Source organism: Stegostoma tigrinum, chromosome 39, assembly GCF_030684315.1.
Source record: "Stegostoma tigrinum isolate sSteTig4 chromosome 39, sSteTig4.hap1, whole genome shotgun sequence".
Lineage (NCBI taxonomy): Eukaryota > Metazoa > Chordata > Chondrichthyes > Orectolobiformes > Stegostomatidae > Stegostoma > Stegostoma tigrinum.
In genome coordinates this window covers 15,053,149-15,080,988 of record NC_081392.1, presented here as the reverse complement: position 1 = coordinate 15,080,988, position 27,840 = coordinate 15,053,149, and the positions used below count along the sequence as shown (strand labels likewise).

The window sequence follows — 27,840 nt, the reverse complement described above, 5'->3', positions numbered from 1 at the left end:
TGTCAGGCGATGTGACAACGTAGCAACATCAGTGATTAGCTAGAATCCCAGATTTAAAAAAAATCAACCAGTTCGACAGTATTGCAAACCCTGGAGCTGGGCTTAAACTAGAATCTCCCATCTCAGAAGTAGGGACGGTACCAATGCACCGCAACGTCCTTTCGTCCTAACTGTAGCTAAATTGGTGGATTTACGTTTTACAGCTGGGGGACAGTAAAAGGGTGTCTGAAAATCCCTTTAAAGATTTGCATAATGAGCTCCTGCAGTTAGATTGACATCACTTCCTCTGGTCTGGATATTTTAAAAAATCGCTGCTTTGATCTCAGGCGCCTTCACACAAGGAGAGGACGAAGGTATCGTCATTCCCCGCATCCCTTCCATTTAGCCGCTCAAAAAATCATTCCAAATTCTCCCGTGAATCTTCCAGTTTATTTTGCAAACTGCCCCTGACACCAAGTCAAAACCAACCCAGCCCCCCCTTACCCCATAAAAAAAGACTATTACTCTCTCAAATGCAAACTCCATTGACACCTCAGTTCAAGATGATTTGCAACGTGTTTTTGGCCTGGATTCTGTTCTGTTCCCAGGGTAAGTTTTTTGTGAAAACGAAATTCGTAGTTTGGATGTTTGTCGGTGTTCTCAAATGTCGAAATAGTTAACTGGACTTGTCCAGAGCGAACGGTTGCTGTGATTCTGTGAGCGTGTTGTTTAATATTTAGATTTTCAGGGCCGTGTGCTCGGCCGGCTAATTTCTAGCCAGCAGGAAATGCAAGCAGCTTCGGTGGAATCGCTCGACCCACTTTGTAAATCCCCCCCCCCGCCCAGCGTCCAGAGGCAGAGGAAGAGCGGAGGTCGCTTTCAGTACCATGGACAGCGGCAAGCGGGTGTCATGGCTCTCGCTGACCATCTCTCGCTCCATTTGCCTTCTCCCTCTCCTCACTCCCACACTCTCTTTCTCTCTGATTCTCTTTCTACTTGTCTTGTCTCTATCTGCCTCTCTCTTTGTCTGCTGTCTGTGACCCTGTCCGTGTCTGTCTCCCTCTCTGTGTCGGTCTCTCTCTCCGTCTCTGTCTCTTTCTCCTCCGTGTCACTTTTTGTCTGTACTCTGTCTCTTTATCTCTCTTTTTTTCCTGTCTCTTTCACTGTGTCTCGTTCCTCTCTGTCTTTCTTTTTGTCCCTACCACTCTCTTTGTCTCTCTGTTTATCTCTCTCTGTCTGTCTCCTTCTCTTCCTCATTCTTCTTTCCATTATTTAACTTCCTCTTTGCCTCTGTCTCTCACGTTCTTTCAGTTTTTCTCTCTCCTGCTACCTTTCCTCTTCCTCCCCATCTCCCTCCTCCCATCTCTTTTCCTCCCTTATTTCTCCTCCTCCCTTCTCTCTTCATCCTTCTGTCTTTCTCTCCATCAGCTAGCTCTTACTTCCCCATTCCCTGCCTCTGACTGTCTGCCCCCATTTCTCTTTGTTCTAATGCATTTTTCTGTCTATTTACCGTTCTATATCCCCCAATCTCCTCTCTAAGTCTCCATACCTTTCTACCTGTCTATATTTTTCTCTTAATCTCTGTCATGCAGTTGCCTGCCACCCATTCTCTATCTCTGTCTAATTTTATTTGTGTACAGTTCCTTTCGTTCTCTTTCTCTCAGGCAGTTAGTGAGAAAATTAAGAAACACAATACAGCTGAAAAGTACAATCACTGGGTGATGGCTGAGAAAGTAACTCACTGATAGATTATGTCATTTAAGAGTTCAAACACCCACCTCATTTCCATTGCAAACTATTTGTTTTCTTCCCCATTTGTACTGACTGGCCATCTGGTGTGTGTGACAATGGTTAAAAACCATTTCTAGATTTACTTTAGGTCGACTGAATTTGAACTAGCTGATGTGCATCAGTGAAACTGAGATGTCCTGATATTGACACGTGCCCTAAAACCCCCTGTATCTGTAACACAACTAACGAGCCGACTGCGCAGAATGTCACAGCGAGTAACTCAAAGCAAGCCTGAGTGAGATCCATGGAGTTGGGAGAGTCTCTCCAGAAGCAAAGTTGACATGTTGAGGTCTGTTTTGCTCTCGACAAGTAGAGATGTTAAAGATACCATCTCACATGGAGCTAAAGGAACCAATGAGGGTAGCATTTTGAGTGAGAGGTGCTGTTTGGTCATACATAATGATATGGACAGACCAAACCCCCTCAAAATACAAGATAGCCTAGACCCTAACGTTGTATTTGATTGGTCAAATCACCAGATTTGAAGCAAAACATATTTTATGCACTAGACTGAAAATACAACAAAAGAAAGAAGGAATCGGAATATCTAAACGATAGAGCAAACTTAACAGAATAATGGATTATTTAACTACTAAACAGTAGCTGTTCAAATACAGTAACATCCCATAACCACACCCTTGGCAAAGGCAAATTCAGTAAAACAGATTGTCTCACAGGTAAGTCTCCAGTCCAGGAGGAAAAACATCAAGCGAAAACTCTGAGAGAGAAAGTAGCAGAGAGAGGTGTACTGCACCTTCATGAACCCCAACAACTGAATAGGTATATGAATAGGAAGGTTTCAGAGGAATATGAACCAAATGAGACTAGATTAATTTAGAATCATAGAATCCCTACAGTTTGGAAACAGTCCCTTCAGCCCAACAAGTCCACACAAATCCTCAGAGCATCCCATCCTACTTTACCCACCTAATCTAAACACGCCTAATCACTACGGGTAATTTAGCGTGACCAATCCACCTAGCCTGCACATCTTTGGGCTGTGGGAGGAAACCGGAGTGCCCGGAGGAAACCCACGCAGACACAAGGAGAATGTGCAAACTCCACACAGACAGTTGCCTGAGGGTGGAATCGAACCCAGGTCCCTGGCGCTGTGAGACAGCATTGCTAACCACTGAGCCACCGTGCCAGATAGCTGGTCAGCATGGGCAAGTTGGATTGAAGGGTCTGTTTCCATGCTGTACATCTCTATGACTCTATAATTGCTACTGAAAAACTCAAACTAAAATTCATGATTCTGTGGGAGTTGGACCACATTCATTCAAGCTACTTCTATTGCCCTGACTCTCTTTTTTCAAATCCCCCAAGGCCTCTCAAACTGTTTACTTCAGTGGCTCTGGGTAGATTGATTGGCACCTCTGGTGCAACCTTTCTTCATTAAACAAAAAAAAACCAGGACAAAATACATCTCTTAAAAACCACAGTATCATCTCCATAAGCTGGTTTGCATAGAACCTTTTACACAGTTAAGAAACCCCCAGGGCACTTCACAGGAGAGTTGTGAAAGAAAATCTGACATTGGCGTTCACAACGAGATCTTAGGAACTGGTTAGTAGAAGCAAACAGGTCAGTTTTAAGGAGGAGAGAGAGAGGGGGGGGGGTGTGTGGTGGTGAGGGAGAGAGAAAAGCAGAGAGGTCAGGGAAGGCGTTCCAGAGCTTGGGGTCCAAGCAGGTTAAAGGATGGCTGTCAGTAATGGAATCATTGGCAACTGAAGATGCTCAAGCAGCCACAATTGGAGGAGCATAGATATTTTGGAGGGTTGTGAGGCTGGAGGAGATAACAGAGATAGGAAGTGAGGTGAAAAATTTGAAAAAAGAGACTCAGAACTTTAAAACTAAATAAAGTATTGTGGATGCTGGTAATCTGAAATAAACAAGACTAGAAATCGGCAGAGAAACCCTTTTTTCAGAACGCTGGTGACTGGACTCAGAACATTAACTCTGTTTCTCTCTCCAGAGATGCTGCCAGACCTGCTGAGTTTCTCCAGAAATTCCTGTTCTTCTTTGATTGAGATATGCCTTGAGTTTAAAATTCTGAAATAGTCTTAAAGTACAGCAGGAGGCCCTTCAGCCCATCAAGTCTGTACTGCCAAGAATATACTACTACCAACACAAGTCCCACTTTCCCACACTTGGCTCATAGCCTTCAATGTCATGGCATTTCAAGTATTGATTAAAGGTTGTGAGTTTTACAGCTTCAACTATCCTCCCAGGTAGAGCATTCCAGACTCCCATTGTACCCTAGGTAAAAATCATGTTCCCTCAAATCCTCTAAACCCTCTACCTGTCACTCTAAAATTATGTCCCCTTCTTGTTGACCTTAATTGACCCCTTTCAAATGTCATTGGGGTTGATGGACAAGGTGATGTGCAACAGGACTTGGCTCAAGTTGCAACATGGGCAGCATATAGGTTAGGCTCACTTCTCTAGAAGGTACAACATGGGAGGCAGCCCAGGAATGTGCTGGGATAGTCTGGAGGTTACAAAGAGACAAATGAGGGTTTCAGCAGGCAATAAGCTGAGACAGGTATAGACTCAGACAGTAATGCGGAGGTGGAACTGATCATCTGATGTTTAATTACGAAATTATTGTAGCACAGGAGACCATTCGGCCCATTATGTCTGCATCGGTTCTCCAAATAAGCAACCAATTTACTTCCATTCTCCCTGTACCCCTGCACGGGTTTGTTTTCAGAGAACATTTTCAAGCACCTCTGTTGAATCTGCCAGCATCACACTCAGCGGCACTGCATTTCATTTCCCAGCCTCTCCCAGCATGAAAAATGTTTCTTGTCCTCATCTTGCCTTTGCTTCTTTCGTTGATTACTCTATGTCCGTGACCACCCCCTCCTCATTCTCAATCCCTTTCACAATTTCTCCCTGTCCACTCTATCGGTTGCGAGCACCCCCTCAGCATGGCACTGGGACCGTCAACACAGATGAGATGCTTCAGTTAATAAAATGTGAGGCTGGATGAACACAGCAGGCCAAGCAGCATCTCAGGAGCACAAAAATGATGAAGGGTCTAGGCCCGAAACGTCAGCTTTTGTGCTCCTGAGATGCTGCTTGGCCTGCTGTGTTCATCCAGCCTCACATTTTATTATCTTGGATTCTCCAGCATCTGCAGTTCCCATTATCTCTGATATTATTATCTGAGATGCTTCAGTTGATGTATTGGGTCTTGAACTCACAACTTGCTAAACTCAAGAGGTTAGCCGCTCCAGCCCCTGCTGAGACTATCAGAGGTCCAGGTTGGGAGGAGGATAGGTCAGAAGATTTGAGACTGTAGCTCCTACCATCATTGATCTTTCTGCTTTTGACTTTAATCCAGAATTCTGTAATTGCAGTGTCCATTTACTGAAGTGCTTTCTTATTTATTTACAGTGACCTCCAGACCTGCAATATCTGAGCTGCCGAGGGAAGATCAGATGGTAACTGCGGGATTTCTCTGCCTTGGTCGTAAATATTGATGTTCAGACTGTCTCCCCTCCCAGCCTGTACTTTTAAGTGTCCCCTGATTTCTAACCATTGCCGGCTGAGCCTTCAGCTATTTGGACCCCAGGCTCTGAAATTCCCACCCCAACCCTTTCCCTCTCCTGTTTCAAGGAGGATTTTGAAATCAACTTCAAAATGAAAACAGAAATAGCTGGAAAAAAGCTCAGCAGCTCTGGCAGCGTCTGTGGAGGGAAATCAGAGTTTGGATTCAGTGACCCTTCCTGAGAACTGGACCCGAAACATTAACTCTGATTTCTCTTCACAGATGCTGCTGAGTTTTTCCAGCAATTTCGGTTTCTGTATCTGATTCACAGTGTCCGCAGCTCTTTCGGTTTTTAAAATCAGCTTCACTTGTCCCAATATCTTCTCACATGGCTACCAGTCAGTTATTGTTTGGTAAATGCTCCCAAGAAACACCTTACTGAAATGCAGATTTCAGACCCAAACTCTACAATAACAGAAGCAAGCTGCTTTTATATAGGGCCTAAATGTAGTACAGCATCCTAAAGTGCTTGTCACAAGTGGTCATCAAACAATCCCTCAGTGAGGGAGGGTAACAGCTCCTCCCTACTTCAGAGTGAGGGGAATAATCCCCTCTCCTCCCACCCATTCCTCAGGGTTTGAGCTACGAGGAGAGGCTGAATGATTTTTTTTTAAAACATGGAAAGGTTTTAAAATTGAGATATGACTGACAGAGAACAAATGAGGGTGGTGAATTCACTGCTAACCTTGTCATACCTAAAGCTCCCCTCAAACCTCACGCTATCCCTGTGAGACACAGAAAGGAAGCTGTTCAAAAACTTGGCAGATCCAGCAACGGTGGAGAGAGGAACCCAGGGACTCTTCACTTGATAAGATGTCATTGAACTGACCTGTACTGTCAACTGTTTCTCTCAAGAAGCTTCCTGAGGGTTTGAGCTATCGGGAAAGGTCACAGAGCCTGGGACTATACTCCCTGGAACATCGGAGGCTGAGGGGTGACCTGATAAAAGTTTAGAAAATCATGAGGGGTATGGATGCACTGAACAGCCAAACTCTTTACCCTGCGGCGGGGGAGTCCAAAACTAGAGAAGCATAGTTTAAGGTGAGAGGGGAAAGATTTAAAAGAGGCCTAAGAGGCAATATTTTCACACAGAGGGTGGTGCGTGTATGGAATGAGCTGCCAGAGGAAGTGGTGGGGGCTGGTACAGTTACAGCATTTAAAAGGCATCTGGATGGGGACATGGATAGGGAGGATTTAGAGGGATATGGGCTGAATGCTGGAAAATGGGACCAGATTAATTTAGGATAATCTGGTTGGGATGGACAAATTGCACCAAAGGGTCTGTGCCTGTGCTGTACAACCCAATGACTCTATGACCTGCACTGCCAGGGATTTTCCCCACCGTAGTGACTTTGCTGTGGACTGTGACCCACCTTTTGCGAGAACACTCAAGAGAACAATATCGGTACATGGGGCTGAGGCTCTTATAACATTTGTACTGCGTACAGTTCTGGTCGCCACAATACCAAAAGGATGTGGATGCTTTGGAGAGGGTGCAGAGGAGGTTCACCAGGATGTTGCCTGGTTTGGAGGGTGCTAGCTATGAAGAGAGGTTGAGTAGATTAGGATTATTTTCATTAGAAAGATGGAGATTGAGGGGGGACCTGATTGAGGTCTACAAAATCATGAGGGGTATAGACAGGGTGGATAGCAAAAAGCTTTTTCCCCAGAGTGGGGGACTCAATTACTTGGGGTCATGAGTTCAAAGTGAGAGGAGGAAAGTTTAAGGGAGATATGCGTGGAAAGTTCTTTACACAGAGGGTGGTGGGTGCCTGGAGCGCGTTGCCAGTGGAGGTGGTAGACGCTGACATGTTAGCGTCTTTTAAGATATATTTGGACAGGTACATGGATGGGCGGGGAGCAAATGGATACAGACGTGAGAAAATAGATGACAGGTTAGACACCGGATCTCGATCGGCGCAGGCTTGAAGGGCCGAAGGGCCTGTTCCTGTACTGTAGGTTTCTTTGTTCTTTGTTCTTTGGACATAAGCCATTTGGCCTGTATCAGTACTTCATAGGGTCACGGCTGATTTAGGGACTGATGATTTAGGACTCTTGGGCAGCTCAGTGGTTAGCGCTGCTGCCTCAGGGCGCCAGGCACCTGGGTTCGATTCCACCCTCAGGCGACCGTGTGGAGTTTGCACGTTCTCTCTGTGTCTGTGGTTGGTTTCCTCCGGGTGCTCCGGTTTCCTCCCACAGTCCAAACATGTGCAGGCTAGACAGATTGACTGTGCTAACCCAGGTCCCTGGTGCCCTGAGGAAGCAGCAGTGCTAACTGCTGAGCCATTGTGCTGCCCATGAGCCAGAGTTCTGACTCCCCGTCTCCGTCCATTCCCCATAATCGCTCAATTTCCAGTCTTGGTCTCAGATATATTCAACAGTGGTGTATCCGCAGTTCCCTGACAATTCACAGTCCTCTGAATTTTTTTTAAAAGTTTATTTATGGGACAAGGGCATCACTGTCCAGGGCAGCATTTATTGCCCGTCCCTAATTGCCCAGAGGGCAGTTAAGAGTCAACCACATTGCTGTGGGCCTGGAGTCACATGTATGTGAGACCAGGGTAAGGATGGCAGTTTCCTTCCCTAAAGGACATTAATGAACCAGATGGGTTTTTCTGACAATCAACAATGGATTCATGGTCATCATTAGATTCTTAATTCCAGATATCATATTGAATTCAAATTCTACTATCTGCCCATGGCTGGATTCGAACCCAGGGCCCCCGAACATTATCTGAGTTCCTGCTCCAGTGATAATACCACAAGGCCTTCCCCCTTTTCCTTATCTCAGCTCATATAACCCCTACAGTGTGGAAGCAGGCCACTCACCCCATTGTGTCCACACCGACACTCTGAAGAGCATCCCACCCAGGCCCACTCCCAAATGTACATTTCCCATGGCTAACCCACCTAGCCTGCACATCCCTGGATGCTACCGGGAAGGTTAGCACAGTCAATGCGTCTAACCTGCACGTCTTTGGACTGTGGGAGGAAACCGGAGCACCCGGAGGAAACCAACCACAGACTCAGGGAGAATGTGCAAACTCCACACAGTCGCCTGAGGGTGGAATCAAACCTGGGTCCCTGGCGCCCTGAGGCAGCAGTGTTAACCACTGAGCCATTGTGCTGCCCATGAGTTCGGAATGATCAACACCTCATTCTATGTCCCCTTGTTCTAGATTCCTGGGGTGTTGTGTTCTGTAAAACCATAACAAATAGGAATGGGAGTAGGCCATTTGGCCCCTCAAGCCTGCTCTGTCATTCAATAGGATCATGGCTGCTCCAACATTCCTCACGACCATTTTCTGGCCTCTCCCTTAACCCTTGATTCCCCATTTAATCTATCTATCCTTTCAGTATTCACGTGGTCAAACGCATTCAGAATCTTTTCATGGTAGAATGAGATCCCCTTTCATTCTTTAAACCACAGGAGATCTGGACTCAATTTCCTCAACAGCTCATCACAGGCCAACCCCGTCATCCCAAGCACCAATCTAGTGAACCTTTGGCGTACTCCCTCCAGCACAAGTAAATCCTTCCCTCAACACAGAGACCAAAACTTTGCACACTGTTCCAGTCTCCCCAAAGCTCTGGGAAAGGCTAGCACTGGATTAGATTTATTTAGGATTTTGGGAGAAGTTGGTGAGGTATTGGTTGAGAGATCTGCTAGTGACAGAATCCCGGACAAGGGCAACACAGCCCAAACATCACAGCAAGATCATTCAGGAGAATAATTAAGAAAACATTTCTTCAGCAATAGAGCGAGAATCTCCCATTTATATTGGCATATTATTTGTAAAGTACTAGGAGCTAAGTGCTTGTGAAGATGTTTTCTGGGGGACCACATTTTACTATCACACTGCAGTCATAGAGCACAGAAACAGACCCTTCGGTCCAACCAGTCCATGCCGACCATAATCCCAAACTAAATTAGTCCCACCTGCCTGCTCCTGGCCCATATCCCTCCAGACCTTTCCTACTCACGTACTTACCCAAATGCACCTCAGAATCCCTACGGTGTGGAAACAGGCCCTTCAGCCCAGCAGGTCCACACCAACCCTTAGAGCACCCGCCAGTCCCATTCCCCTAATCTGCACATCCCTGGGAACTATGGGTAATTTAGCACGGCCAATCCACCCTAACCTGCACATCCCTGGGCACTATGGGTAATTTAGCACGGCCAATCCACCCTAACCTGCACATCCCTGGGCACTATGGGTAATTTAGCACGGCCAATCCACCCTAACCTGCAAATCCCTGGGCACTATGGGTAATTTAGCACGGCCAATCCACCCTAACCTGCACATCCCTGGGCACTATGGGTAATTTAGCACGGCCAATCCACCCTAACCTGCACATCCCTGGGCACTATGGGTAATATAGCACGGCCAATCCATCCTAACCTGCAAATCCCTGGGCACTATGGGTAATTTAGCATGGCCAATCCACCCTAACCTGCTCGCTGTGGGGCAATTTAGAATGGCAGATCCACCCTAACCTGCATATCTTTTGGACTGAGGGAAGAAACTGGAGGACCCAGTGGAAACCCACGCAGACACAGGGAGAATGTACAAACTCCACACAGACAGTCACCCGAGGGTGGGATCGAACCAGGGTCCCTGCCATCGAGAGGCAGCAGCGCTAACCACTGAGCCACCGTGCCGCTCCAAATGTCTTTCAAACATTGTAACTAAACCTACATCCATCACTTCGTCAGTGAGTTCATTCCACACACGAACTACTCTCTATGTTTAAAAAAAACATTGTCCCTCATATCATCTTTAAACCTCTCTACTCTCACCTTAGAAATGTCCATCCCTGGAATGGTAGGTTTAACGTATGATGAACAGCTAAGGATCCTGGGATTGTACTCATTATAGTTTAGAAGGTTGAGGGGAGATCTAATAGAAACTTACAAGATAATGTATGGTTTAGAAGGGGTGGACGCTAGGAAGTTGTTTCCGTTAGTGGGGAGACTAGGACCCGTGGGCACATCCTTAAAATTCGAGGGGGTAAATTTAAAACGGAAATGAGACGACATTTCTTCAGCCAGAGTGTGGTGGGCTTGAGGAATTCATTGCCACGGAGTGCAGTGGAGGCCGGCACGTTGGATGCCTTCAAGGCAGAGATCAACAAATTCTTGATCTCAAAAGGAATCAAGGACTATGGGGAGAGTGCAGGGAAGTGGTATTGAAATGCCAATCAGCCATGATTTAAATGGCGGAGTGGACTTGATGTGCCGAATGGCCTTACTTCCACTCCTATGTCTTATGGTCTTATAGTGACCCCTAGTCTTGAAATCCCCCATCCTAGGGAAAAGACACCTACCATCAACTCTGTTTATACCCCTCATGATTTTATAAACTTCTATAACTTTCTCAACTCCTATGGTTCAGTGAAGAAAAAGTCCCACATTTCTTCATAACTCAAGCCTTCTTTTTGCAGCAACATCCTGGTAAATCTTTTCTGAACCCTCTCCAGCTCAATAATATCCCACGGTGGCTCAGTGGTTAGCACTGCAGCCTCACAGTGCCAGTGACCCAGGTTCGATTCCTGCCTCGGGCAACTGTCTGTGTGGAGTTTGCACATTCTCCCCGTGTCTGCGTGGGTTTCCTCCGGGTGCTCCGGTTTCCTCCCACAGTCTAAAGATGTGCATGCTAGGTGGATTGGCCATGCTAAATTGCCCACAGTGTTCAGGGGTGTGTGGGTTATAGGGGTATGGGTCTGGTTGGGATGCTTCAGGGGCGGTGTGGACTTGTTGGGCTGAAGGGCCTGTTTCCACACTGTAGGGAATCTAATCTATAAGTAGTCTGTGTGACAGTAGCAGTGTATCAGTCTACCAGCCACATGGGGTACAGCAAGAAACACAGCTCCATTCAGGTCCAACATTTTAAAATGTTATTTCCAACTAGCCGGAAGATGTCACCCTCTCCAAAAGCAAAATCAGTGGATGTTACCTCAATTAACCTTCTAAACTTGAATTGATAGATGTTTGCAAAACAAGTTATGAAGCATAGGTGGGTAAATTGACCCTAATCACTGCTGTGAACAAACTGAGTTGCAGACCAAGATAATAAAATGTGAGGCTGGATGAACACAGCAGGCCAAGCAGCATCTCAGGAGCACAAAAGCTGACGTTTCGGGCCTAGACCCTTCATCAGAGAGGGGGATGGGGAGAGGGAGCTGGAATAAATAGGGAGAGAGGGGGAGGCGGACCGAAGATGGAGAGTAAAGAAGATAGGTGGAGAGAGTATAGGTGGGGAGGTAGGGAGGGGATAGGTCAGTCCAGGGAAGACGGACAGGTCAAGGAGGTGGGATGAGGTTAGTAGGTAGCTGGGGGTGCGGCTTGGTGTGGGAGGAAGGGATGGGTGAGAGGAAGAACCGGTTAGGGAGGCAGAGACAGGTTGGACTGGTTTTGGGATGCAGTGGGTGGGGGGGAAGAGCTGGGCTGGTTGTGTGGTGCAGTGGGGGGAGGGGATGAACCAGCTTTGAGGGGCTGAATGGCCCCCTGCACTTCCTGGTTAAATGGCTCTGTGTATCTTTGTCCCCCTCTGCAGGTGACCCGGTGTATTGCTGAGGCGATTTCGGATACACTTTCCAAACCTGACCCCTTGCCAGTCAGCAACAAATGTAAAAAGATCCTCAAAGAAGGTTGAACTGCCTCCAATATATTCTTCCTGTTTCTTTGCCTTTACTCTTCTCTCCCCAATTTTTTCTTTGCTGAATATGATGACTTGTTTCTTCTAAGATACCAAAATTCCTTCTCTCTCTCCTATATCTGTCTCTCACCTTGTTTCTGTAGCTTCTGATTCTTTTGCTTTGTGCCTTATCTCTTTGAGTCTCGCTGTTTACAGCTCTCCCTCTCTGTTATAATTTCGTTCCCTGTTTCCATCTGTTTCTCTCCTTGTTTCTCTGTGTCCATCTAGCTTTCATTTTCTCTTTCTCTCCCACTGTCTCCATCAGTAATTTTCTGTCTCCTTAATCCCCATTTCTCTCTGTCTTGCCAATTCTCTTTATCACCCTCTTTCTGTCTCTGATTTGTTTTTCTGTCTGCCCCTTTTTCTCCATTTCTCTCTCTCTTTCTCAGAGCCTCTCCAAATTCCTTTCCATCTCCCCTCTGTCTCTCTTTGACTCTCTGTACTCTCTCTTCCTCCATCTCACATTCTGTCTGACTCTTTCCAACTCTCTTTCTTTTGGTCTCTCTCTTTAATTGTGTCTGTTTCTTTCCTTGCCTGTCTATCTCTCTATGAATCTCTCTATATTCTCTCTTCCTTTCTGTATTCTATCTCTCTCTCTCCGATGCTTTCTATCTGCCTTTGCACTGTTTTCACTGCATTCTCATTTAAATTTTGACTATATTTTTATGATTTACCTGAACATTTGTCAATTCTGTTTGTTTCCTTATGTCCTCTGGATATGAACTCGCTCTGAGTAACTCTGACCTTTAATGTTCTTTGGTAGATGAAAGGATTCTGGCCATGGTGCGTCATCAAAGCCTTCTGAAAGAGCTGGAAGAACTGACATATCTCAGTACGGTGACTTTAATGACTATTCACTGTTTAGAATAATGGTTACAGGATGGATTGGAATTATGTTTTTGGCCTGATTTAATTTGCAAGTCATTAACTAAAAGCAAGTTTTCAATCATCAGTTACAGATCTTGCACTGTTGAATTGAATTCCAAGCATATCAAATCTCAAAAGGAACATCTGTTGAGACAGCAGGGGGCTGATGAGCACTGCTTTAGCGTTCTTGCATCTGTCCTGATGAGTGCAAGAAGAAAAACTCTCTGTCTGTCTCTTTCTACCTGACTTTATCTCTCACTGTCAGTATCTCTCTGCCGTGTCTCTCTATCCTTATTAGTCTGTTTCTCTCGATCAGTCTATCTTTCTGCCTCTCTCTCTCTCTCTCTCTCTCTCTCTCTCTGTTTCAGGCTGTCACTGTCCCTACATCTTTTTCTGCCTGTTTCTCTCTCACCTCTCAAACTAAAATAGAAATTGCTGGAAAAGCTCAGCAGGCCTGGCAGTAGCTGTGGAGAGAAAGCGGAGTTAACGGTTCGGGTGCTGATAAGGTTATGAGAAAAGGTCACTAGGCCTGGTTAGGAAGGGTTAACTCTGACTTGTCTTCACAGATGCTGCCGGACCTGCTGAGCTTTTCCAGCAACTTCTGTTTTTGTTCCTGAATTACAGCATCTGCAGCTCTTTCGGTTTCTCTCTCTCTCACTATCTTTCGATTGGTCTCTTTGTGCCTCTCTCTCACTCTTTCTATCTCTGTCTGCCTCACTATCTCGCTGTCAACCTCTGAGTCCATCTTGCCTCTTGTCAGTCTCTGTTCCTTCGTGTGATTTCCCCCTTTCCTCTGTCAGTCTGCCTCTCTTTGTTTGACTCTATTTTTCTGTCTCTGTGTCTCTATCAATTACTGTGTCTCTCCATGGCTCTGTGTCTATTTTGTTTTATATTCTGTATGTCTCCTGTCGGCCTCTCTAAGTCTCTATTTCTTTTCCGGTGCCTGCACCTTTGTCAATATGCCTTCCTGGCCCCTCTCTCTGTCTCTCTCTCTGTCTCTGTTTGTCAGGTGCTGTCAATCTTTTCAAAAGTCTTACGTTTGAGGCTTCAATTACACCATAAAACGTGATCCTGGTCCCAATCGATTAACAGTCTGACCATGACTCAGCAATGACAAATGCTCTCTAACTGACCTTGAGATGGACAGTCCAATGAGCAAATGATCAGATTTAGAACATAACAGAGCAGTAGAGGCCTTTCGGCCCTCGATGTTGTGCCGACCTGTGAAACCAAACTGAAGCCCTATTTGTTGAATTTAATTTCACAACTCCCCTCGAGGGGAACTGAACTCTGTGTCGCACATTTCAAACCATATCTACCAGACCAATAAGCCTGTATCAGTTCTTTGTAACATGGGACCCTTGAATCTTTAATTCTACCCACTAACAACTCTAATAAAAATCTGTCATATTGAATGCTCTTCAACTCTTCAACACAGGGCAGACCAGAGAAGGCTCAACTGAGAGAAATGATAAAAAATTGAACTACCTGGAGGAGGAAAGCATTGAATCGAAAGAACAGGAAGACATGAAGAAGCAATACATGTTGGACAAGAGGAAATCAAGTGCTGGGATCAGAGATGGTATCGATCAACGAAGAAGAGCCAATTCTAAGAAGGATGTCCCTTTAAAAAGAGAGGAAGGCCTGGGGAAATATGAAGGAAATGAAGAGGAGCTGAGGGAGCAGCATGATTATAAAGTGGTGAATGGCGAAGATGACACCAAACTAGTCCTCCGCGAAAGCGAGGAAGAACTGAGTGATGACGATAACAGGAGTCCTGATTGGAGACGCCGAGTGTCCTCCGAGGAAGAGGATTCACTATCCAGAGAAGATGAGCAGGAGGACCGCGACGTCCTCAAAATAGACAAACTGATCGAGAAGATTGCCAGGGAGGAACTGGAAGATGAAGATGACAAGCAAATCGAAGAGAAGAAGCATCACACCAAAGAGTATGGCTCCAAGAAAAGAAGCAAGGAAGCTCCAGGCCATGTTAAGAAGCGAGTTGAAGAGAATGCCAGCGATGAAGAAACTGATCAGTTTGAAACTGAGGATAAGGGAGTCAAGGTCTTTGATTCCAAGAGCCATATGCATGAGTCTGATGACAAGCGCTCCCTTGAGAAAAAATCACAGGATAACAAGAGACACCACTTACAGGAAGAAGGTGTGGGTTTGAAGAGACAAGATGATGGGCTCAACTACCTGGAGGAGAGGCATCAAGATATTGAAAACAACCAAGAAGAAGAGGAGGATGAGGAGGAGGAGGAGGAGGAGAGGAGGCAACTGCTCTATGAGGTTAGTATTAAATTTTGTTCCTTTCTCCTGAATATCAAGGTGAGTGAGAAAGTTACTGTCTTTTTCAATGTTACTTTTAATTTCTCATAGGCTAAATAGGTCCTTGCAATTCAAAGTGACTCTGTAATATTGTTGGTTAATGCCCACGCTGTCACTGACAGCCCATGTTACACTAGCCCGGCATTGCAGTGGAAATCATTGGAACAAGAGGAGGTCATTCAGCCCCAATAATATTCAGTTGAATCATGGCCGTTCTGTATCCCAACACACACCCCAATTCGTTAATGCTTAATACTTTTGACCATGATAAACCTCTCACCTCCAGTTTCTTAAAAAAAAATTTCAATTTACCTCCAGATGCTCTACCTCATCCTGCCCCTTTGTATCATGCAGTGATTCCTTACATCAGTGCCCAAAGATTCTGGCTCAGATTTAAAGGTGAGACGTCTCCTTGTTCTTCTCTCCTCCAGCCACAGGAGGCACTGTCTAGAGTCATAGAGCATGGAAACAGACCCTTCAGTACAACTCTTCCATACGGACCAGGTTTCCCAAACTAAATTAGTCCCATTTACCTGTGTTTGGCCCATTCCCCTCTAACCCCTTCCTATTCATACTCCTGTCCAAATGCCTTTCAAATGTTGTAATTGCACCTACACCGACCACTTCCTCTGGCAATTCAATTCCACATACCAACAACCCTGTGTGAAAAAGGTGCCCCTTCAGGTCCCTTTTTAAATCTTTCCCCCTCCTGCCTTAAACCTATGCCCCTCGAATTTTCAACTCCCCCACCCTGGGGAAAAGACCTTGGCTATTCACCCTATCCATGCCCCTCATGATTTTATAAACCTCCATAAGGTCACGCCCTAAACTCCGATGTTCCAGGGAAAATAGCCCCAACCCGTCCAACCTCTTCTCAAAACTTGAACCCACCAATCCTAGTAGATATTTTTCTACATACTTTCCAGTTTAATAATATACTTCCTATAGCAGGCTGACATGAATTGTACACAGTAATCCAGAAGAGGCCTCACCAACACCTTGAACAGTCCATCCCCCTCTCACTATAGAGTATCAACTCCTCAGTGTTCTTCAACTCTTTAATTGTATCCCTCCTTAAACCTCATTCAAGGAATTGGAAGCCATGTCTGTTCAATCCAACAGTACCCCTATCAGGTAAATCTTTCGGTCCCCATATTGCATTATCATAGAATTCCTACAGTGTGGAAACAGGCCATTCGGCCTGACAAGTCCGCATCTCCCCTCCAAAGAGCGTCCCACCCAGACCCATTCCCCTAACCCTGCATCTCCAATGTCTAACCCACCTAACCATCTCCCAGACACTATGGGGGCAATTTAGCACGGCCAATCCACCCTAACCTGCACATCCCTGGGCACTATGGGTAATTTAGCATGGCCAAACCACCCTAACCTGCACATCCCTGGGCACTATGGGTAATTTAGCACGACCAATCCACTCTAACCTGCACATCCCTGGGCACTGTGGGTAATTTAGCACGGCCAATCAACCCTAACCTGCAGATCCCTGGGCACTATGGGTAATTTAGCATGGCCAATCCCACCCTAACTTACACATCCCTGGGCACTATGGGTAATTTAGCATGGCCAATCCACTCTAACCTGCACATCCCTGGGCACTATGGGTAATTTAGCACGGCCAATCCACTCTAACCTGCACATCCCTGGGCACTATGGGTAATTTAGCACGGCCAATCCACTCTAACCTGCACATCCCTGGGCACTATGGGTAATTTAGCATAACCAACCCACCCTAACCTGCACATCCCTGGGCACTATGGGTAATTTAGCATGGCCAATCCACCCTAACCTGCACATCCCAGGACACTATGGGTAATTTAGCACGACCAATCCACTCTAACCTGCACATCCCTGGGCACTGTGGGTAATTTAGCACGGCCAATCAACCCTAACCTGCAGATCCCTGGGCACTATGGGTAATTTAGCATGGCCAATCCCACCCTAACTTACACATCCCTGGGCACTATGGGTAATTTAGCATGGCCAATCCACTCTAACCTGCACATCCCTGGGCACTATGGGTAATTTAGCATAACCAACCCACCCTAACCTGCACATCCCTGGGCACTATGGGTAATTTAGCACGGCCAATCCACCCTAACCTGCACATCCCTGGGCACTATGGGTAATTTAGCACGGCCAATCCACCCTAACCTGCACATCCCAGGACACTATGGGTAGTTTAGCACGGCCAATCCACCCTAACCTGCACATCCCTGGGCACTATGGGACAATTTAGCATGGCCAATCCACTCTAACCTGCACATCCCTGGGCACTATGGGTAATTTAGCATGGCCAATCCACCCTAACCCACACATCCCTGGGCACTATGGGTAATTTAGCACGGCCAAACCACCCTAACCTGCACATCCCTGGGGACTATGGGTAATTTAGCACGACCAATCCACTCTAACCTGCACATCCCTGGGCACTGTGGGTAATTTAGCACGGCCAATCAACCCTAACCTGCAGATCCCTGGGCACTATGGGTAATTTAGCATGGCCAATCCCACCCTAACTTACACATCCCTGGGCACTATGGGTAATTTAGCATGGCCAATCCACTCTAACCTGCACATCCCTGGGCACTATGGGTAATTTAGCATAACCAACCCACCCTAACCTGCACATCCCTGGGCACTATGGGTAATTTAGCACGGCCAATCCACCCTAACCTGCACACCTTTGGGCTGTGGGAGGAAACTGAGCACCCAGAGGAAACCCACACAGACACAGGGAGAATGTGCAAACTCCACACAGACAGTCACCCTGAGGGTGGAATCGAACCTGGGTCCCTGGCGCCGTGAGGCAGCAGTGCTAACCATTGAGTCACCGTGCCACCCAAAAAAAAAAGCAAAATTTACTCAAGGTTTTATTCAGGTGATGGGTTAAGGATTGGCAAACAGACTGGATAAAGAGATAAATGCGTGAGCCTTTCAATGTTCGCAGGCTGAAACTAGTGAGTTACCACAAGGATCAGTGTCCGGGCCACAGGCCAAACAGGAAACAACAGCAACACAAGCGCATGAACCATGCTTACAAATCATAACATGCCATTTAAAAACCTCCTCCTATCATGCTATCTCACGCTATCAGCTTATTTTGTTCTCTCCATAAGATGTGGGAGCCAAAGTGGGCCATTCAGCCCATTGAATCCACCCTGCCATTCGGTGAGACCTTGGCTCATCTGTTAATTTTCAGTGTGTTTCCTGCCTTTTCCCATAACTCTTGATTCCTTTACTGATTATGAATCTATCGTAGCTTAGAATATACTTAATGACCAGCCTCAAATGCCGTGTGCATTAAGGAATTTTACCCTCATCCTTTTCTTAAAGTTACAACTCTTTACCCTCTGGTCCCACACTACCCCACAAGGGGAAACGAACTCTCCCCCGCAAAGCCTGTTAAATCCCCTCAGAATCTTGCACGTTTCATTCAGGTCATCTCTCATTTTCCTCTCGTGTATTATCTAGTTTCCCCTTGAATGCATCAACACTGTTCACCCTGCCCACTCCCTGTGGCAGTGAGTTCCACATACAGGTCTACATTTCCATCTTCTGAAATGTTGAAACAGGTTCCCAATTGGCCCCTTCCCTTTCTCCCACCAACTGAGCGAAGTTACACTCGGAGATCATCCCAATCAGCATCTGACCCTCTACATGCACTTCAAACCAGCGCCATGGCAGAGTCAGTGACATTGCTGTGAATGAGGGGCGTTCCTCAAGTATAAAGTGGCACCATTCAGAAAGATTCTGCCTTTACATATCATCCTTCACATCCTCCCAAAATACTCTCGCAGCCAACAAAGTGAGTCAGTGTTGCAAGGTAGCAGCTGTTAGTTTACGCATAGCAAGCCCCCATGAATAGCTGTGGGGTAGTGACCCATAGATGTGAGTGAGCAGTAAACGTTCGGTCAGGTATATTTACCCCGCTCTCCATCCAAATAGTAGGCTCACTCAATTTTCCCTCAGAGCATGGACAATCCTCAGTTTGACATCCCTTTTGAAGGGGGGGAAAATGTTGAGGTCACTGGACTAGAGACCCAGGCTGATGCCTCTGGGTCGATGGGTACGAATCCAACCACAGCATCTGATGGAATCTTAAACTCCATCCATAAACCCGGAATTAGGACCTAGTCTCGGTCATCAAAACCATCACTAGTCGTCGTCCAAACCCATTTGATATGACCTTTAGGGCAGGGAAATCTGACATATCTACCCCCATCTGGGTCTACATGTGCCTTCAGACAGGGCTAGGCTACCCCGCCACCACCAAATGGCTGAATGCAACAGTCAGTTCAAGGGACAGTTGGGATGTGTAACAAACGTCAGCATCATCGATATGGTGCCCACATAAAATTCAGCACGGCCAATCCACCCTAACCTGCACATCCATGGGCATTGTGGGTAATTTAGCATGGCCAATCCACCCTAACCTACACGCCCTTGGGCATTGTGGGCAATTCAGCATGGCCAATCCACCCTCACCTGCACATCCATGGGCATTATGGGTAATTCAGCATGGCCAATCCACCCTCACCTGCACATCCTTGGGCATTGTGGGTAATTCAGCATGGCCAATCCACCCTCACCTGCACATCCTTGGGCATTGTGGGTAATTCAGCATGGCCAATCCACCCTAACCTGCACATCCCTGGGCATTGTGGGTAATTTAGCATGGCCAATCCACCCTAACCCGCACATCCCTGGACACTATGGGTAATTTAGCACAGCTGACCCATCCTAGCCTGCACATCCCTGGGCATTGTGGGCAATTTAGCATGGCCAATCCACCTAGCCTGAACATCTTTGGACTGTGGGAGGAAACCAGAGCACCCGGAGGAAACCCATGCAGACACAGGGAGAATGTGCAAACTCCACACAGACAGTCGCCTGAGAGTGGAATCGAACCCGGGTCCCTGGCGCCGTGAGGCAGCAGTGCTAACCATTGAGTCACCGTGCCACCCAAAAAAAAAAGCAAAATTTACTCAAGGTTTTATTCAGGGGATGGGTTAAGGATTGGCAAACAGACTGGATAAAGAGATAAATGCGTGAGCCTTTCAATGTTCGCAGGCTGAAACTAGTGAGTTACCACAAGGATCAGTGTCTGGGCCACAGGCCAAACAGGAAACAACAGCAACACAAGTGCATGAACCATGCTTACAAATCATAACATGCCATTTAAAAACCTCCTCCTATCATGCTATCTCACGCTATCAGCTTATTTTGTTCTCTCCATGAGATGTGGAAGCCTAAGTGGGCCATTCAGCCCATTGAATCCACCCTGCCATTCGGTGAGACCTTGGCTCATCTGTTAATTTTCAGTGCGTTTCCTGCCTTTTCCCATAACTCTTGATTCCTTTACTGATTATGAATCTATCATAGCTTACAGTATACTTAATGACCAGCCTCAAATGCCGTGTGCATTAAGGAATTTTACCCTCATCCTTTTCTTAAAGTTACAACTCTTTACCCTCTGGTCCCACTTTGCAGAAAGAGGCCATTTGAGTATGCGATCCTCTGAAGAACATCCCACCCAAACCCAGCTCCCTACCCTAACCCCACTGGCTAATCTACTTAACATTCACATCCCTGAAGACCAAGAGCAATTTCAGGCAGAATATACAAATTCCACACAGACAGTTACCCGAGGCTGGAATCGAACCTCAATCCCCAGAGCCACGATGCAGCAGTGCTGATCACTGAGTCCCCACAACACAAGACAACATTCGCCCTGACTATCAGTCCTGAGTATTTTTAAGCTGTGGTCTCTGAGTGGGACTTGAACCCATAACCTCTTGAGTCACCAGCAAGAGTCTATGAACCCTGGGAACTTGGTTTCTCCTGTGAACTTTTGATGAGAAACTAATTGAAGGAGTGTGGCTTGTGGCCAAGGAACTACTTTAAATCCAATTGTGCTCCAGCTGCATCACGATCCCTGGGTCTCATCCTTCCAAATCTATCCAGCAGCTCTTTGTGTAACTGAGTCATTATGCTTGAAGAAGTGAGCTTCTCTGTATTGTGGATGCTTTGAGATTACAGTTAATCCCCCACCATTCACATCTTTCTTATCTACTCTCTGGCAAGATGCACGTTTGCGGGAGGGAAGTGCTTGACGTGTCCTGGCTGAGTGAGGTTTTGGATTAAGCGCAAATGAGTGATAAAAGTGCGGCAGATTCATAGTAGCTCCTTGTAACTTTCAGAGAAGACAGACCTGATGCTTGTTAGCTACACCCCCTGGGAATGGGAGATGAGTGGTTAATCTCACTCAACATACTGGTAGAGGAGGGTATGTTAAAAATAATCAAACCAAAGAAGCCAACAACTGGTAACTTGATACAGCACCAGCTAGTTTAACATTTACTGCCATTCCTAATTGATCCTCGAAGGTGGGGGTGAGCTGCCTTCTTGAACCGCTGCAGCCCATGTGCTGTGGGTTGACCCACAATGTCCTGAGGGAGGGAATTCCAGGATTTTGACCCAGTGAGAGTGAAGGAACGGCAATTCCAAGTCGGGATGGCGAGGAGCTCGGAGGGGAATTTGCAAGGGGGTGGTGCTCCCATATATCTGCTGCCCTTGTCCATCCTGATGGTCATGGGTTTGGAAGATGCTTTCAGTGGAGCCTGGGTGAGATGCTGCAGTGCATCTTGTAGATTGTACACACTGCTGAAACTATGTGCATGGGTGCTAGAGGGAGTGGATGTTGAAAGTGGGTGTCATTCAATCAGGGCCACTTTTTCCTGGATGGTGTTGAGTGTCTTGAGTGTTGTTGGGGCTGCACTCATCCAGGCAAGTGGGGAGTATTCCATCGCACTCCTGACTTGTGCCTTGTTGACAGGCTTTGGGGAGGCAGGGGATGAGTTACTCGCTGCAGGATTCCCAGTCTGTGACCTGCCCTTGTAGCCACAGGCTGGGTCCAGATCAGTTTCTGGCCTAAATTAAGAGAAATGTCATTTAACATTGAGAAACAACTGATCATCAACACAGTGCAGTATTGACAAGAGTGGATGGCATTGTGGTAATGTCACGAGATGAGTAATCCAAATGTCACCGTTATTAAGCTAGAGAGGGCTCAGAAGAGATTTACCAGATGTTGCCAGGTATAGAAGGTTTGAGTTATGAAGAAAAGCGGGATAGACTGGGACTTTTTCACTGGAGTGTAGGAGTTCAAGAGGTGATCTTATAGAAGTTAATAAAACCATGAGGGCCATAGATAGAGCTAATGGCAGTTGCTTTTTCCCTAGGATAGAGGACTTCAAGACATACTTTTAAGGTGAGAGGAGAGAGATTTGAAACAAACATGAGAGGCAATTTTTTTTACACAGAGGGTGGTTCACATGTGGAATGAAATTCCTGAGGAACTGGTGGATGTGGGCACAGTTACAATGTTTAAAAGATATTTGGATATGGACCAGGAGCGGGCAGATGGGACTGGTTTAATTTGGGTTTATGTTCAGCGATAAATGGTTGGACTGAAAAATGGCTGGAAATGCTCTATGTATGACTCTATGACCAACGGTGAAATTTGAATTCAATAAAAATCTGGAATAGGTGCTGACTGTGGAAGGTGGTGCGTGTATGGAACGAGCCACCAGAGGAAGTGGTGGAGGCTGGAACAATTACAATGTTTAAAAGGCATCTGGATGGGCACAGGAATAGGAAGGGTTTAGAGGGATATGGGCCAAATGCTGGCAAATGGGATTAGATTTATTTACGATATCTGGTCAGCGTGAACAAGTTGGACCGAGGGGTCTGTTTTTGAGCTGTACACCTCTATGCTTCCCAGGCAGTAAAATACCTATTGAAATGTATTCCCCGTTCTAATCAAGAGGAAACACTGAACTTAAAGGCACGGTGGCTCAGTGGTTAGCGCTGCAGCCTCACAGCGCCAGGGACCCGGGTTTGATTCCAGCCTCAGGCAACTGTCTGTGTGGAGTTTGCACATTCTCCCCGTGTCTGCATGGGGTTCCTCCGTGTGCTCCAGTTTCCTCCCACAGGCCAAAGATGTGCAGGCTAGGTGGATCGGCCATGCTAAATTGCCCGTAGTGTTCAGGGGTGTGTAGGTTATAGGGGGATGTGGATGGGCCTGGGTGGGATGCTTCAAGGGGCGGTGTGGACTTGTTGGGCCGAAGGGCCTGTTTCCACACTGTAGGGAATCTAATCTAAAGATTTCAAAAATGAGCAGAAAACAGTTCTCCTCCAGGGTCTTGAGGCTAATTGTTGTCCCTGCATCAATATCACATTCCTGTTTGTGGGATCTTGCTGTGCACAAACTGACGGCTGCATTCCCATCCCCACCCACCCCCACTGCCTGTCCTGTTAGAGCACTGGCTCCCAGAGTACACCTGTGGCCATAAATCGCTGAGATTGGGCGCAGGGTGCTATAGCAATGCAGGGCTTTCTGTTTGCTTTGGGTTTGCCGTGGTAACTGCTGTTTTTCTTCCGACCCTCCCTCCAGCCACACAGGCGAAGGAACCTCATTGCGATCGAGAAGGAGCTGAAGAGCATTGCCGAGAAGCTGAGGGAAATCCGGAAAGGTTAAGGTGTTTCCGCAAGAGTTGAGCTGCCTCTCCCTCTCAGTCATGTGTTTCATTTGTTAACATTCTCCTCCTGTATCTCAGCGGCAATGTACTGTTATCGTCTCAAGGCTGGAAGCTGCACGGTGTGGCGCTGTGGAGCACGGTGCGGCGCTGTTGTGCACGGTGCGGCGCTGTAGAGCACGGTGCGGCGCTGTTGTGCACGGTGCGGCGCTGTTGTGCACGGTGCGGCACTGTAGAGCACGGTGCGGCGCTGTTGTGCACAGTGTGGCACTGTGGAGCACGGTGTGGCACTGTTGTGCACGGTGTGGCGCTGTTGTGCACGGTGCGGCGCTGTTGTGTACGGTGCGGCGATGTTGTGCACGGTGCGGCGCTGTTGTGCATGGCACAGTGCAGTGGTGCATGGTGTGGCACTGTTGTGCACGGCACAGTGCAGTGGTGCATGGTGTGGCACTGTTGTGCACGGCACAGTGCAGTGGTGCATGGTGTGGCACTGTTGTGCACGGCACAGTGCAGTGGTGCACGGCACGGCGCAGTGGTGCACAGTGCAGTGCAGTGGCGCATGGTGCAGCACTGTTGTGCATGGCATGGTGCAGTGGTGCACGGTGTGGCACAGTGCGGCGCAGTGGTGCATGGTGCAGCGCAGTGCTGCATGGTACAGTGAAACAGCCTTCATTACTTGTCTACATTGGCAATGTCACCCACTCATGAAAGGAGTCGGATTTGGCAGAGGGGGAGAAATTAAATTTAAAAGCCACTCCTAGAGTCACCAGGTAAGGACTCCAGATTCCCTTCTCTAAAGGACATTAGTGACCCAGTTTGGGCATTTGTCATCCAGATTTTTGTGTTTACTTGAATTCCAGTTCTTCCATCTGCCATGGTAGGGTTCAAACCCAGATCCCCAAGAACGTTACTACAGTCTCTAGATTAATAGTCTAGTGATAATTTTTACAGATGTTCTGCCCTCGAGGGCAATATGGCACAGGCCCACAGCAAATGGAGAATTGTCCTGGGAGGAGAGATGGAGTGAACCTGCCCGTCATCTCTGGGGTTGGGAGGAATGAGAGGCAATTGCTTTGGAATGGGTGGGATACTGGTAACAGGCAGGTGATTGGCGCTAACTGATGGTGCTCACAATGGGCTGAACGGCCTCTTTCTGCGCCATAAAAATGCTGAGGACGCAGTCTACTGATGGGGAATTTGTCCTGATTGTAGGCTCTGGAGTTGGAGTGGGGAGCATTTCGGACTGAGACGAAGAGAAACCTCTTCACCCGGAATGCAAGGGAGCCTTTGGAATTCTCTGAACAGTGGGTGTTCAGCCATCGAGGGGGGACTGGAGGCTGACTTTGATAATTGGATATTGAGGTGGTGAAGTGTGCCAACATTAGCCCTAATCTTGTTGGATGGCGGGATAGCCACCCATTGAGATTTCTCTATTAAACCTGCTCAACAACCATGCTCGCTATAATTCCATTAGCCAATCCAGGATAGGGGGAACCAAATGGTCTGTTCCCTCTCCTTCTGTTGTGCAACTGAGGGCATCATTAAATAAATTTGGCTTTTAATCTGATCCTGCTGACAATGTCCTTTAAATTATATTCCTTTGTTGACCCACTGTCTTAACGTTGAAACCAATTGGTCTTCCACCTACCGAGAAGATTATATTTAAATTAGAGGAGGATATAGCCAGATACCCCCCTCAATCGTCATGTTAAGGGACAATGGGGTGGATTGTACAATTCATTCTGTTGTCAGTGTGGCCTCGTCAGTCTCGATCTCATTAATGACGTTGCCTTGACAACAGAATGACAAGCCTTCTAAATAAGGCGGCCCACAAATTGATACCAGCATAAAAATATCAATCATCTGATGCGAGTAGGGATTGATGGGTGATTCTAGGAGAGATCAGAGGCACTGCTGAAGCTGAACGATGAAGTGCCGTGGGAAAGTGAGGAATCCCGGAAGCCCTAGCGGGCAGAACTTTGACCTTTCAGTCTGGGAGGAATTTGGGTTCTTGCCCAGGAAAAGGATGTCAAGGCAAGATGGGGTTGCTGGTGGTGGGGTGGCGGCGGAGGGGGGGGGGGGGTGGTTCAAAACAGCTCAAGCTGTCCTGAGGTGGTCACGATTACAGAGGAAAACTCAAAAACCACTCGCTCGTTCTGAAGAGGCAGATTGAAAGATGAATTCGGAAACATTATTCTTGGAACAACCAGCTGGTATGCTGTCTGTAATGAGTAGAATATAACTTACAAACCCTTATTGTCAGGAAACGGGATCGTTGACCACTTTCTTCTAACGCCTACTTTTACTGAGTAGGTGTAGATGGGATGTTTCCTTGGTTGGGAAGGAGGAAGTGTCTAGAACAAACAGGGATACAACTGGGATAAGGGGGTCGGCCATTTTGGATTCACAGGAGGAGGAATTTCTTCCCTCAGAGGGTGGTGAATCTTTGGAATTATAGCGAGCACAGTTGTTGAGCAGGTTCAAGAGAGAAATCTCAATGGCTGGATATTGAGGGGTGTGGGTATGTTTCTGGCAGGGTCAATGGGCCGAATGGTCCACTTCTCCTCCTACTTTATGTTTCTACAGGAAAACTAGAGGGTATTAGCTCATGTTGGATAGCAGACCAGGTTGAGGGTGCTGGGCAGAATGGCCTCCTCCTGGCTCTATTTCCTATGCCCTCCAATTGGGCAGGTACAAATTATTTCTTTTGTCTCCACTATTAATTTTGAGATTGAATGCCAGTCTCCTAGTCCCTGTATTACCGTACGGTATACCCATCACAAATTGCCCTGTGCCCTCTTTGAATAGAGAAGTTGACTTCTACTCCAGGTGGGAGCTGTGTTTGACCCTATCGATGGGGATGAGACAATTTCCTACTCTCTGGTGTTGTTAGTGAGCTGTCATTAACATCATTTCAGCAGAGCTGGAGCATCAAAGTAAAAACCTGCTTTCAGTTGCTTACCATTTATAAGTGAGGGCTAGGCCTTTCGGGTTTCAATGTTCAATGACCACTACATAAAAGCAGGACTGAAGACCAGGGGGCAGAGGGAGGGTTCAACTGTTCTAGATTTTTCTCCCAAAACGCAGCAATAGCAGCCTAACCTCCCCAAGAACTGCAGCAGTTCTAGGTGATAAAATTCTGGCCTAATCAGCAACACAAACAGGCGAATCTAAAAACAAAAATGCCAAACATGGCAACAGTTTTGGAGAGGGGTAGGGAAGTCATTGTCGACTTTGAAAGGATTAAAATGGAAACAAGATCAGTAACTGGCCCAAAAACGGACCACCATCTGTCCGATTGACACAGTTTGCGCATGTTGCTATGGAAACCCAACAGAGGCCTGGAACTGCAGGCTTCACCGTGGATTGATCCAGAGTTAGTCGCAGGGCAACAGCGCACAGTGAGGGATCCTCGACTGGGTCAGGGGCAGAGGGGAGGCTAGAAACAAGATATTAGATGTCCAAAGCACCCAGATTTCATTGTGTGAATGACATTGCCATTCTGACTGTTATATTCTCCTTTCCCAATGAACTCAAACTGTCCTGTTAATTATTAAGCCATTTCTTTCTGTTCCTTTGAATATTTACAGCAGTATATTTGTGTCCTCATGATGATTGTAAGTTGTATGGTCAAAGATGCCTGAGGCGAGTCTGTCTTGCAGTTACTAGCACAGCTTTGGTTCATGTTCATGTTCATCATCATCATCACCACACAATGTATTCAAATTCCATCAAGGCGTGACATAATAAATCATTTGACATTACCACCCATGTCTCTGAATTGTGTTCAGTTATAAATTTTTTACAGAGCTGCTGAAGAGAGAGAAACTTTTCACCTCAACCTCATCAGGACACATTTTGCAAGAATGCCAAATTTCGAACAATCGCAATGAGAAAAGGATTGGCGAGTTGATCTTGATTGGCTGAGGCCATTGCCATGGAGACTGCAAACTCCCCCAATAAAATCTGACTCCCAGTAAGGAAGAGGGGACCTCTTGTGGTGTAGTGGTATTGTCCCTAACTCTGAGCTAGCCAAAGTGGGTTCAATACCCATCCCATG

General features: G+C 46.8%; 1 protein-coding gene across 1 annotated transcript; it reads left to right on the top strand.

The window, feature by feature from the left end:
- LOC125447868 (chromogranin-A-like) lies at nucleotides 1–27,549 on the top strand. The gene is made up of 6 exons (XM_048522655.2): nucleotides 1–588; nucleotides 5,173–5,219; nucleotides 11,884–11,977; nucleotides 12,788–12,856; nucleotides 14,330–15,183; nucleotides 23,699–27,549. The coding sequence occupies exons 1-6, from the start codon at nucleotides 513–515 to the stop codon at nucleotides 23,780–23,782; spliced, it is 1,224 nt and encodes a 407-aa protein (XP_048378612.1). The 5' UTR covers nucleotides 1–512; the 3' UTR covers nucleotides 23,783–27,549.
- The last annotated feature ends 291 nt before the right edge of the window (nucleotides 27,550–27,840 follow it).